The sequence below is a fragment of the Mesoplodon bidens genome, assembly GCF_964165515.1.
Source record: "Mesoplodon bidens genome assembly, chromosome: 4".
NCBI classification, from domain to species: Eukaryota; Metazoa; Chordata; class Mammalia; order Artiodactyla; family Ziphiidae; genus Mesoplodon; species Mesoplodon bidens.
This window is the reverse complement of record NC_138160.1, coordinates 96,684,970-96,697,621: the sequence shown is the minus strand read 5'-3', so window position 1 is coordinate 96,697,621 and position 12,652 is coordinate 96,684,970. Positions and strand designations below refer to the sequence as shown.

Sequence of the window (12,652 nt, the reverse complement as noted above, 5' to 3'; positions counted from 1 at the left end):
AGGGTAAGCTGGGACAAAGTGAGAGAGTAACATTGACATATATACACTACCAAGTGTAAAATAGCTAGTGGGAAGCAGCTGCATAGCACAGGGAGATCAGCTCAGTCCTTTGTGACCACCTAGCGGGGTGGGATAGGGAGGGTGGGAGGGAGACGCAAGAGGGAGGGGATATGGGGATGTATGTATACGTATAGCTGATTCACTTTGTTATACAGCAGAAACTAACCCAACATCGTAAAGCAATTACACTCTGATAAAGATGTTAAAAAAAAGAATTTATTTTTAGCCCAGCAATGTGCTACATTTACATAAGATGCACAGAAAATGTGATCCTGGCCCCATACAAATTCAAAACCTAGTGAAGGAGACACAACTGACATACATGAAATAATGAAAAGACTAACAATGTGCTCTACCATGATGAGCCAAGCATAAAAGGAATCCAAATAAGGGGAGGATTGCAAGTATAAGGGGTCAAGGCTGCAGTGGGAGGAGATGTGATTTGAACAGAACAATGAACTTGAACAATGAACTGAATTTACATGTAAAGAAGGGATGCAGAAGAACAGCTCAGTAGGAAGAAATAGTATGACAAAAGGTCCTTTGACAAATATTTCTTTTCTAAATGTTTTATTTATCAACCTAGTCAAATAAATCCTCCAAAATCATTTATTAAATTTCTTAAATAAAATGTGTTCATTTTCCCAAATCATTTTTCCAAATTATTATACCAAGTAACAATAAATTTGAATCTTTTTTAACGGTCTCAAGTCAACGAAATTTTGATTCATATTGTCAAATACTTTACTCATGCTGCTCAACACTAAGACTGTTTTAGTAGAACGCAATACCATGGAAAAAAATCACACATTCAAAATTTTTTTACTACATCAAAATTGTTTGATAAAACATATTCATAGCTTCCATCTGTATACTTGAGAAAAATAAGATAAAATGTTATAGATATCACAGCAATGCAAACATGTAGTAAACAAACCATGGTTAGGAAGTTTGGGGCGATAAAAATACCTGTTCTAAAATAAAAGATATTGTTTCAAGAACTAGGTGAAGATCTTGTCTCTCCAGAGAAAATGCAGCTTGAAGTTTTTCTTCCTCTTCTTCACTGAAACTATTCTCAACCTACAACACAGAAAGCAATCTATTAGCATACACTCAGGTATTCAAAACTCAGATACTCAACAGAAAATTCATTTATTCATATGACAATGAGAACTTGAAAGAAAGAAAGTAAATCCATCCTAGAAAGAAACTGATGTGTCTGTAAATTTCAATATCTTAAAATCATAGTACAGTTCATTACCTGGCTCTTGCCAAATAAATTTCATTAAAAAACCCCAGTATTTTCAATTCTATGATTTATAGGAGGTGGAAAATAATGGTAAATAACATAAACGATGGACATTTAACATATACACTATTATGTATAAAATGGATAACTAAAAAGAACCTGCTGTATAAAAAAAATTTTTTTAACAATGGACATTTAGAAAAAACAATACTACAAGGTAAAACCCCAAAATGTTAACAATAATTAATAGTAATCTCCATCTTTACTCACAACATTATAATCAACTATTTTCCAGTATAAAATAAAAATTAAGAAAGAAAATAAAAAAAAAACATTGGTGGGGGAACACCTTCTCTGTAATAATACTATCCAATTATAACGGGCCCCAGTAACTCTTCTAAGAGCCCAAAGCAAAATCTCCATTTAAGAGAACAGCATTTTAAGATAGAAAATACCTGGGGGCTCCTTTCCTTTGGTAGCTCTTTCCTCCCCCCAACTCACCCCAAAACCTCTGCCAGTATATGACCTTACCTAGCCCTAAGCCTCTGTAGGCATTTAATAAGAGGGAGACTACCCTGGAAGCATTAAACAGATAAAAACTGTTAACCTTGAGAACCTTTATCTACATCCTCCATTACCTAGCACCAGGATTCCCATCAGATAGAGAGGTGGCAACTAGTTTAACCCTTAGGATTATTTTATTAAATGTCAATGGGTTATGGGATGCAGCAAAATCAATTCTTAGAGGGAAATTTACAGTGATACAGGCTTTCTTTAAGAAACAAAAAAAATCTCAAACAATCTAACCCACCACCTAAAAGAATTAGAAAAAGAAAAACAAACAAAACCTAAATTCAGAAGAAGGAAAGAGCTAATAAAGGTCAGAGAGGAAATAAATAAAATAGAGATTAAAAAAACAATAGAAAAAAAATCAATAAAACCAAGAGCTGGTTCTTTGAAAGGGTAAACAAAATTGACAAACCTCTGGCCAGGCTCACTAAGAAGAAAAGAGAGAAGACCCAAATAAACAAAATAAGAAATGAAAGAGGAGAAATCACAACTGATACTGCAGAAGTACAAAAAATATACATATATATATATACACATACACATATATATATATATTTACTGAGTACTTATTATGTGCTACATAGACAGTTTATGTCCTCAGGAGTACTATCCTCTAGTTAGAAAGACAAATTAAAAACAAATAACTGTTCCAATAACTTCCCTTTTTAATGAGTTCTGCAAAAGTATGGATTATTATAAAAGCATATATAAAGCGAGAAATTAAGTCTTTTTGATAATTTTAATATTTTCCAAAACTTACACATAACACACATTACTTTTATAAGCAATATATGAAAGAAAGAAGTTAGCCATCTGAGTATAAGTTCTGGCTAGTCTCCTTTCATTTTCAAAATAATCTCCTTGATCTAAAGACTGGTTTTTCAAGTATGAAAAATATACACTATTAGAACTGCTTTCAAATAAAAATACTTTATCTACACATACCAAAAACAACTTTCCCTGTTGCTGCCTCTCCCCAACTGCTACATGGAGAAGTTTCAGAAGTCCATGCCTCAACAGCTTAGGATGAGGTACAACTTTACAATTGCTCAAGTGAAGCAGCATTAGAACTCTAAGCTGGCATATTTTTGGTTTGGGGAGGCTAGTCACCAGAACTCCCAGCATCTACTACCTGTTTTATGACTGAGAAAAGCATGAACCCAATTTGGCCAAAATGCCAATCACTTACCTCAAGAGCAATGTTTTGATTTTAAAGTTCCAGAATTTCTGTGACTACCATACACCTTCTTGAAATAATGACCTACAGTACCAGACTTTATCAATATGAGGGAGAGAATAACAATATTACTCATGTACAATCAATGAACCACATGTTGCACTAAATTCAATGGATATGTACAATTTAACTTCCAAGTTTGTCGATCTGATTCCTTTAAATATACACCAATGAGATATTTTGACAAAATAAAAATAGTGATTGAGCACATAGAAAAATAAACTTAGTGTCCTCAATATGTACAAGAAAGTGAGACTTCTTTTTTTTTTAAGATTTTTTTTTTGATGTGGACAATTTTGAAAGTCTTTATTGAATTTGTTACAATACTGCTTCTGCTTTATGTTTTGGTTTTTTGGCCATGAGGCATGTGGGATCTTAGCTCCCCGACCAGGGATCGAACCCACTTCCCCTGCATTGGAAGGCAGATTCTTAACCACTGGACCGCCAGGGAAGTCCCGAGACATTGTTTAAAAAAAAGCAAGAAAAGGGACATTCTCAAGATCTTCAAGGGCATCATATTAATTAAGTGGTTTGGAGTGAAGGGGGACAAGGGAACATGTATCTCCCCCCATACACTGGTACATGAAACGTGCACCCTTAAAATAAGGTGGCGCTTAAAATATGTGAGCAGAACAACAAATGGAGAATAAAATACAGCCATGAAACAAAGTTCCAAATCCATAGTCAATATCTTGCTCCAGCAACGACCCTGGGTAGATCAATATTAAATGTAAGTCACTCTATTTGCTTCCAGACAGCAGCAGGTTAACTTCTTCCTAGGTACCAAAAGTAACCCACACATATATGGGTGTTGAAGAGAAAGTAAAGGAGATATATTCGTTTTTACCCTCTCAGTGGGAAAAATTTAAGGCCCATGTTTATAAAATTAGAGAGCAAGTGTCCAAGAAACTTAAATTTTATTTATTTATTTTTTTTTTTGCGGTACACGGGCCTCTCACTGTTGTGGCCTCTCCTATTGCGGAGCACAGGCTCCAGATGCACAGGCTCAGCGGCCATGGCTCACGGGCCCAGCCGCTCCGCGGCGTGTGGGATCTTCCCGGACCAGGGCACGAACCCGTGTCCCCTGCATCAGCAGGCGGACTCTCAACCACTGCGCCACCAGGGAAGCCCGAAACTTATATTTTAAATGGAAAATGGATGTTAATTTTTTCTATGTATTTAAAAAGCATATGCCATAAATATATATATACAGGCAGAAAGGAAAAACAGTATTTAAAAAGAATAACTGCTGTATGGCTTGACATGGAAAGATCTTTGATACAAGTGATAAGTTAAAAAGGTAAACAGTATAATGCCACTTATAAACGCATTTATATAAAAATCAAAAATTTCTATTTATATATGCGTGCACATGTTTGCACATCTGTATTTATTAATACTTGAAAAAAAGACCTGGAAAGATGAAAACCAAATCGACAACAAAGACTACTTCTAGGGAGGTGTGGTGGTTTTATCATATCTGCAAATTCTTTTAACACTCCTCTGTTCAAAAGATGGAGCCTAGTTTCCTCTCCCCTGAATATGAGCCAGACTTAACTGACTTACTTCTAACCAGTAGAACCAGTAGAATATAGTGAAAGTGAACCAGCAGAATATAGTAAAAGTGAAGGTATGTGATATCCAAGCCTAGGTCATAAAAAGGACAGCACCTCCCTCTCTTGGACCACTCATTCTGGAAGAAGACAACTTCCATGTCAGGAGCAAAGGCCCATGTGACAAGGAACTAACTGGTGCCACCATCTAGCCATGTTAAAAGGAAATCCTCTACCCCAGTCAAAACTTCAGGTACCAGCTGCCCTAACCAACATCTGAGAGCAGTTTCATGAGAACCCCAAGCCAGGACCACCCAGCCAAACCACTGCTAAATTCCTGACTTACAGGAAGGGTGAGAGATAATAAACGTTTATTGTTGGTTTAATCTGCTAAATTTGGAGGAAATTTGCAATTCAGCAATAAATAACTCACACAGGAGAGAATCAAGATGGAGGAAGGGGCAAGAGTTAGCCAAGGGGGGCATTTCAGTTCGTCCATGTTGTTTAAATGTCTTAAAACAAAAACTTACTCATAAACTATTTGTGAAATTTAAAATGTTACTGAAACACTTCACTTAAGCACTCTATTTTGAACTTTAAGGGCATAAAAAAGAACAAATCAAAAAATCCATTCTTCCAACTTTTTCTTTTTTTGAAGAATTTATTTTCTTAACATGCACGATGAGTGAACTCATCTTAATTCCACATATAGTTGAAATCAGGTCACATTCCTCAGAAAGTTATACAGATCTTCTATTCTATGAAGACAGTATACTATCTAAATAATTATGAAGGCAACTAGGTTTTAAAAACTCAGAGCACGGCTTTAGAGACGAGAGAGGCCTGTGGTCCGGAATTCAAGCTCTGACTCACATACACAGGCATACACACACCAACACCACAATGGAAGAACACATGGTCCTAGTAGTCTGCATATGCCATAATTTAAAATGTATATATATATATCATTTTAACCTATAAACTAAGTTGTAAGAAGCCCTCCAGCTTATATTAAGTACAAAATAAATGCATTTTCAGAGATAAGCTACTCTTTTCTTTTTTTGTCCACATAGCAGAGACCAATTCTTCTTTGAACAGGACTGTGCTGCACATCATTAGGACATTTAAAGTCCCAGGGCATTAAATGCCAGCAACACCCTCCATACACTGTAACAACAACAATAACAAAATCCTCAGGCATTTCTGTATGCTGGGGTTTACATCTGTGACTGTCCTTTATATTAATATAATGAGACTTCTCTATCTGTCATAATGAGGAAATATGGTGGTACCCACAAGTCAATCTATCAAATAAAAGAACTTTTATTTTAAACTTTTAAAAGCAATCTTTCTGAAATGTACGGCACCCATTCTAGACTTCTGTAAACAAAGTATATTGGATTACACTAGATTCTTGCAATAAGTCAGATCATAATTATGAGCATCCAAGTTCTGTGCTGCAGTTACTTTCCTAAAGAACTGCTAAGATACACTGATGATTTTTCACTTCAGAAAAAACCCTCAGATTTCTTTGCTTTTGTATTTCTTGTGTCTGATTTTCATAATTCTTCCATTTCAATCTATACCCAGCAGTCGATTCTTGAAACTGCCTACATGCCCCATCACAGGAGTGCCTTCACCCCCCAGTTTGCTGTTGCTAGTCGGCCATGGCCAGAAATCCAGACACCTCATCTCGCAGAACTAGACATATAACATAGTAACATCAATAGGCTTTGTGGGAGGGCCTAAGGGTCTCTGGAGCAAGGTATATGAGGGTTTTTTTTTTTAATTGCATGAGTTGTGACAGCTATTTTTAAAACTTAGAGGCCACAAATGTTTGTTTTTAAGTTCACAGATAAGGAAGTTACTATGATTTCCTTCAGTGTTTCCCAATGCAGGCTCTATTAGCATGCAGGATGAGACAATTCTTTGTGCAGGATTGTCCTACTCACTGCAAGACACTTAAAGGTACACATATACAATGGAATATTACTCAGCCATTAAAAAGAACGAAATAATGCCATTTGCAGCAACATGGATGGACCTGGAGATTGTCAAACTGAGTGAAGTAAGTCAGACAGAGAAAGACAAGTATCAAATGATATCGCTTATATGTGGAATCTAAAAAAAAGATATAAGTGAACTTATTTACAAAACAGAAACAGACTCACAGACTTAGAAAACGAACTTACGGTTACCAGGGGGGAAGGGATAGTTAGGGAGATTGGGATTGACACGTACACACTCCTATATTTAAAATGGATAACCAACAAGGACCTACTGTACAGCACAGGGAACTCTGCTCAATATTATGTAACAACCGAAATGGGAAAAGAATTTGAAAAAGAATAGATCTGTATATATGTATAACTGAATCACTCTGCTGTACACATGAAACTAACACAACGTTGTTAATCAACTATACTCCAATATAATATAAAAAGTTAAAAAAACCAAAGTTCCTGGGCATTAAATGCCACCAGCACCCTCCACACATTGGTAACAAACCACCCAAAATTCCCAAGTATTCCTATATGCCACGATTGCTCAGGAATAGGGCCAGTTCAAAGAGGACTCCCAGACCCATACTTAGGCATGCCCATATTCTATACCTAAGCTTATTCTCCCCATGTTTATTTCTACTAGAGATTTCAAGGAACCAGTCTGGACAAAAAGAGATACCCTCTGCCCACAATCCCATTTTACCAGATCAAACTTGGTAAAATCAAAGTGTCAAGCTGATAACATTAAGAATAGCAACCAAATCCCTAAACCTCTTCACCAACTTACCTGCATGCGGTTTCGCCACTCTCAGGACTCTGCTTGTCCCAAGGCAAAGGCCAACTTGACAGACCAAGAGTACATAAAAGAAAGCTGGCAGATCTGAGATATCGCTGCAAACTCTTTGATAAGAGCCCTTATCACAACTGGAGTCCCTCTGGAAGAACATTCCCTAAAACTGTCTGGGCGGGCTGGGGGAGTGGGGATGGGTTGCCCCTTTCCTGACTTTCTCTCCTGACTTTCTGCAGGCAAGTAACCAAATACAGATGTTTCTGTCCTCAGCTGCTTCAGCTCTCAACAACCACACCGTCTCACCTCCACTCCCCACCTCTGAAGGCACAGCATTCAAACACCTCTGTGGAATGCTCTGGCCATTCAGTTACTCTAAGATAGATATTAATGTTTTCTCAACTCCAGAGGGTCAAAGACAAACTCCAGAGGGTCACGAGCTTCCTGCAGATGTTCCATCCTACCTCAGTATGAAGAACAAAAGATGTATGTAAGAGTTTTGTGTCCCATATCACTTTGTATGTGTTTAAGAAGGCAGCCACCCACAACACTCTAAATCAACTATACTTCAATTGAAAAATACAATAAAATAAACAAAATAAAAATAAAAAAGAAGGCAGCCACCAACTCAGACAATCAAAGAAACTCTGTATCAACTGCCTGCATCATTCACTTTTGGACTGATTTATATACCGTTTCACACTCTTTCCTGAGCTTTACTGTAATGGGTCAGAGGGATGGATTCTGGAGCCAGACTGCCTTACTAGCTAGCTGTGTGACCTTGGGCAAATTACTTAACTGGTCTCTATCTCAGTTTCTTCATGGATAAAATAAGGATGACAACAGTACTTACTTCCTAAGGGTGCTGTGAGGATCAGATGAGTTAATACCACAAAGCCATTAGAACAGCACTGGTCACAGAGGGAGCAATGGAACTGTGAATAGCAAACACCACAGAATGTAGCTGCTATTGTTTTTGTGGTTGTTCCTCCTGTTTCTCCTTCTACATCACAAATTCCTTATAGGCAGGAATTCAGAGAACCTATATTCATTTTGTGCTTCCCATGGCAAGGAAAAGAATGAACTCCAAGAATAGCTATTGAGTGCCAACTGCATAACTATCAATGTAACAAGTGTGAGAAATATAAAGATGAGTAAGACATGATACTTAAAGTATTCGAGGTCAGAGAAAGACTCTGCAATCATGAAACAAATACTTATGATGTAGTACTAAAGTGAGGTGAGGATGAACCAACTGTTTTAGAAGCAAAGAAGAGAGGATGAGCTGCTGAGAGTAGGACTGCCAAATCCTTGAAAGATGAATAGTTTATTCACTAAAGAAGGGAAGATATTTCAGGTAAGGAAAAGAGTATATTACAGACACCAAGTCGAAAAAGTTCACAGTACGTTCCAGTAAAAGAGCATAGTCCAGGGTAACTGAAACACTGGCAAAGTGGGGAAAACACAGACTGTACCTATATTGTAACGTTATTATAATACAATGTTAAGGAATATGAACTTTTTCCCATGAGCAATGGAAAGTCATTGACGGCTTTGAACACTGTAAAGATATGATCAACTTTTTTTTTTTTTTAGGAAAAAAATATTTGTAAAGATAAATGGAACAGCACCATGAAGAAGTGATAAGAAGGCAGAAGACTATAGACAGCAGTACCAGTTTGAAGGTAACTGTTGTAGTCCAAGGGAGAAATAATAAGGGTCTGAACTAGGATTACGAAGAGAACTTGGATTTGAGAGATACTTCAGAGGGAGAAAGGGCAGGGCTTTGGGACTGGCCTCTGGCCAGGAAAAAGAAGAGGTAAGAGTCTGGGTTCTCATTTAATGGTGATACTTTGCACCAGGCAGAGCAGTTAATGGGCACTCCTTAAACACATGTTGAGTGGAATTAATTTTATTAACCTGATAAAGACGTTAACTAAGTAATGTTAGCAAGTTAACCAAGTAATGAATTACTAAGCATCAATATATCCAAGATAACCACACCCTGAAAATAAAAGTGGAAGAGAAAGATTAAATGAAAAATTACATACTGGTTGATAGCAAAACTACAGTTATTTTTAAGACAAAGAATGAAATCATGATATCAGAATTGTGCTAAAGCGTGTTCCACAGAGCCTTGGTCCCAAAATAAATACCATGATAAAACAGTTCCCTGGTCAAACACATTTGGAAAATTTTGCACACAACATTCACGCTTAAATATTTACTATTAACACTACCATAAAATATACTCTGAAAAGTTCCATGATTTAAAAAAATTAATTTGAATGAAGACAGAAGTTCCCAAACTTTTGACCGTGGGATATTATCAAATTTTCTAGAGACCCGGTGTTCCTGAGGACCTGCTGGAGAACAATGGCTCGCAAAAAGTACTTCAAGTAGAAACCTAGAGTTGCAGTGGAATCACGAGAATATATTATAATCTATAGAAGTACAAACATACAAACCTTCAGGTGAAGTTTTTGAAGAATTCGGGTGAGCAATCGTGGAAATCTTCCTATATCTATTTCATTTATCAGCGACACTGCTTTTTTCATGCTAAATAAATTCATAAAACAAAGTTTTAAAATGAGTTTTCCCCAAGTGGTACTGTAGTTATTGTAAGTACAACTGTCTGTAAGTTTTCATTTCGACAACTCTGCTTGCTACAAGGTAAGTCTGAGTAAAATAAAGAAAAACAGATGATGACCAGCAAAGGCAGGACGTTTCCAAAAGATACCCCCAAAAGTATTTCTGTTGAAAAGGTCTATCTGGCAAATTTTCTCTTTCTTCTGGGCAAGGCAAACGACTAGGAGAAGCTTGCACTCTGTGGGGAATGGTATTAATTTAGGAGTGAAAGTTTATGTATCCACTTAACTCAAAACAGAACTTTGAGAAGAGTGGGAGGAGGGAATTGGCAATTACACCAAAAATAGAAAGAAAAGACTGCTGCATGCCAGGTAATGGAGTTAAAAAAAAAAAAAAACAACTACATACATTATCATTTGGGGACACTAAGTACACAGCTGTTTTTAAACCCTGTTTCAATGGTAATAATCAACTTAAATTATGTGATAAGAACAATTCTACTGCACCACGTTGAATATGGTTTACTGATGTGATGTGTTACCCAGGACACTGGGGTGAGAAAAGGAACTGGCTGTCAGAACTCAAGTAATCAAAAAAGGAAAAACTTCAAAATGACAACTCTCTTCTTCAAAAAGGCTCCTTTCCAATCTAGACACAGTTATTCTCCAGCCTCAATTATTTGCCTGTATACTTCCGCACTTTTCTGCATCCACACACCACCTGCACTATTATTTTTCATTAAATGGAGTCACTTTTACTTAAATAATTTTATTTTAAAACATAACTTTACCTCACCACCATAGACAGCCGACCTTACTTACCTATCATAAATAGAAATGAACTAAATAAACAAATGAACTCAAAAGAAATCAAATGAAAACAAAAGCAATGTTACTAAATTCTGGCTAGATACTGTTACAAGCCAAAACTCCTGGCCTGAGGCCTAGTGTATCTTGATTGAAAAGGTGTATTAACGCGTGTTAGGTATTAAAGACCATCCGGGACCAATGGGAGACTTTCTCATACTCAGGAGGTCTGAAAGAGAACTGAAAACGGAAACGGAATACCTTCCACGTGATTTCAGTGTTACTCCAGGTTGGCTTGGGTACCTGAGATACAGCCTCGGGGAACGGTGACACTGACCACACCCTGTCGTACTGACCTCAGCTGCCCAGGCCCACTGTAAGCCCACGCAGGTGAACTACCGTGCAGGTTGAGGCACCCGCAGTCTCGCGCAATCCCGCGGGGCCCGCGCTGCGACTCTGCCAGCCCCGCGCCCGCCCCTCCGTCCCGGGCCCCCACCCGCGCCTCGGCGACAGACAGCAGCATCCTTACGCCTGCCCTGCCCGCGTTGCCCCCGTGCTCAGCCGGGGATACCTGGGGCTCTCCCGCAGAATCAGCGCCGCGGACGCCGCCATCCTCAAAGCTCCCTAAGCCCGCCGCCAGGATCAGCTGCCTGGAGTCCAACCAATGGCGGCGGCAGCGGCGGACGGCAAGCCGTAAGGCTCAAGCCGCGCAGGGGTCGCGCCGCTCCGGTCCTGCGATCCTGGAGGGGCGAAGGGGCGTCCCCGTCGTCCTCCCCGCCACTCCCGCCGTTCCGAGTTAAGGCTGTACATATATTAATTTGTTTATATGTACATATTTGCCTATTTTATATATATACGCATACCTGGATATGGTGTGGCTATTTTTATGTATTATGTAGGTAGTGTGTGTGTGTATAAACATATACATTTACGCGTGCGTACATATACACATATTTTTTTTGGAAGAAAAAATTTAAGCTGTGCCCGCGGTGTCTGGCCTGCGCTGCAAATGGGCAGGCGGTGGAACGCGCTCCCCGAAGGAGCCCAGGGCCAGCTCCACCCTGTGCCCTGCGCCACCAGCCCTTCCTGTATCTACATCCCTGGAGCTCTACAGTGCCCCACGCGGAGCCTGGGCTCTTTGTACTTTTATTCGTTCAGTAGTGTTCTTTGAGCACCTACTGTGTGCCAGGCACTGTGCTAGACACTCGGGATACAAAAGACCAAAATTCCTGCCCTTGAGGTTTTCCAGCAGGTAAATGGGCAAATGTGCGTTGTGCCTTTCTTTGTGGTCGGGCACTGAGCTAGGTACTGCGGAGTAGAGGAGATGAATCGCCGCAGAGACTGCAATTAAGGACATCTCAGGAGAATAGACAGACAACGCGGGTTCAGAAATACCTTTGTCTCACTTAGAGAAAAGCATGTAGTGCATTAAGGGGATTCAGAGCTGGGAACAGTGATAAGGCATCCGAGGTTGGATCAGGAAAACTTCCTGAGACAGGTGGCCTGAAGAAGCCTTGAATGATAGGTTGTGGCATGTACATTTAGTCTGGTGAGAAATGGGGAGCCATTAAGTGTTTTCAAGCAAAGAAATTTTTGTGAGAACTGTGTTTGTTTGTTGAAGATTACTGTAAGCAGAATGATTATTGGATGGGAAAGAGGTAAGCAGGAAAGCCAGATAGGGCGCTATTGCAATCATCTATGGAAAGCAATAAAATCCTTGGTAGTAAAATGGCATTGGAGAATGAAAAGATAGTGGATGAATTAGAGTTACATTTCAGCTGTAGAATCTTCAGGAGCT

General features: G+C 38.8%; 1 protein-coding gene across 2 annotated transcripts in view; it reads right to left on the bottom strand.

The window, feature by feature from the left end:
* The window catches only part of COMMD10 (COMM domain containing 10), a 176,088-nt gene extending 164,578 nt beyond the window's left edge, over positions 1-11,510 (bottom strand). For both annotated transcript variants that reach the window (XM_081233749.1, XM_081233750.1), the window contains exons 1-3: positions 11,426-11,510; positions 9,928-10,018; positions 1,030-1,140 (exon numbers count right to left, since the gene is read on the bottom strand). In XM_081233749.1, coding sequence (XP_081089875.1) covers positions 1,030-1,140; positions 9,928-10,018; positions 11,426-11,466 — 243 coding nt within the window. In that variant the 5' untranslated portion in view covers positions 11,467-11,510. The remainder of the gene's footprint in view (positions 1-1,029; positions 1,141-9,927; positions 10,019-11,425) is intronic.
* Between the last annotated feature and the right edge of the window lie 1,142 nt (positions 11,511-12,652).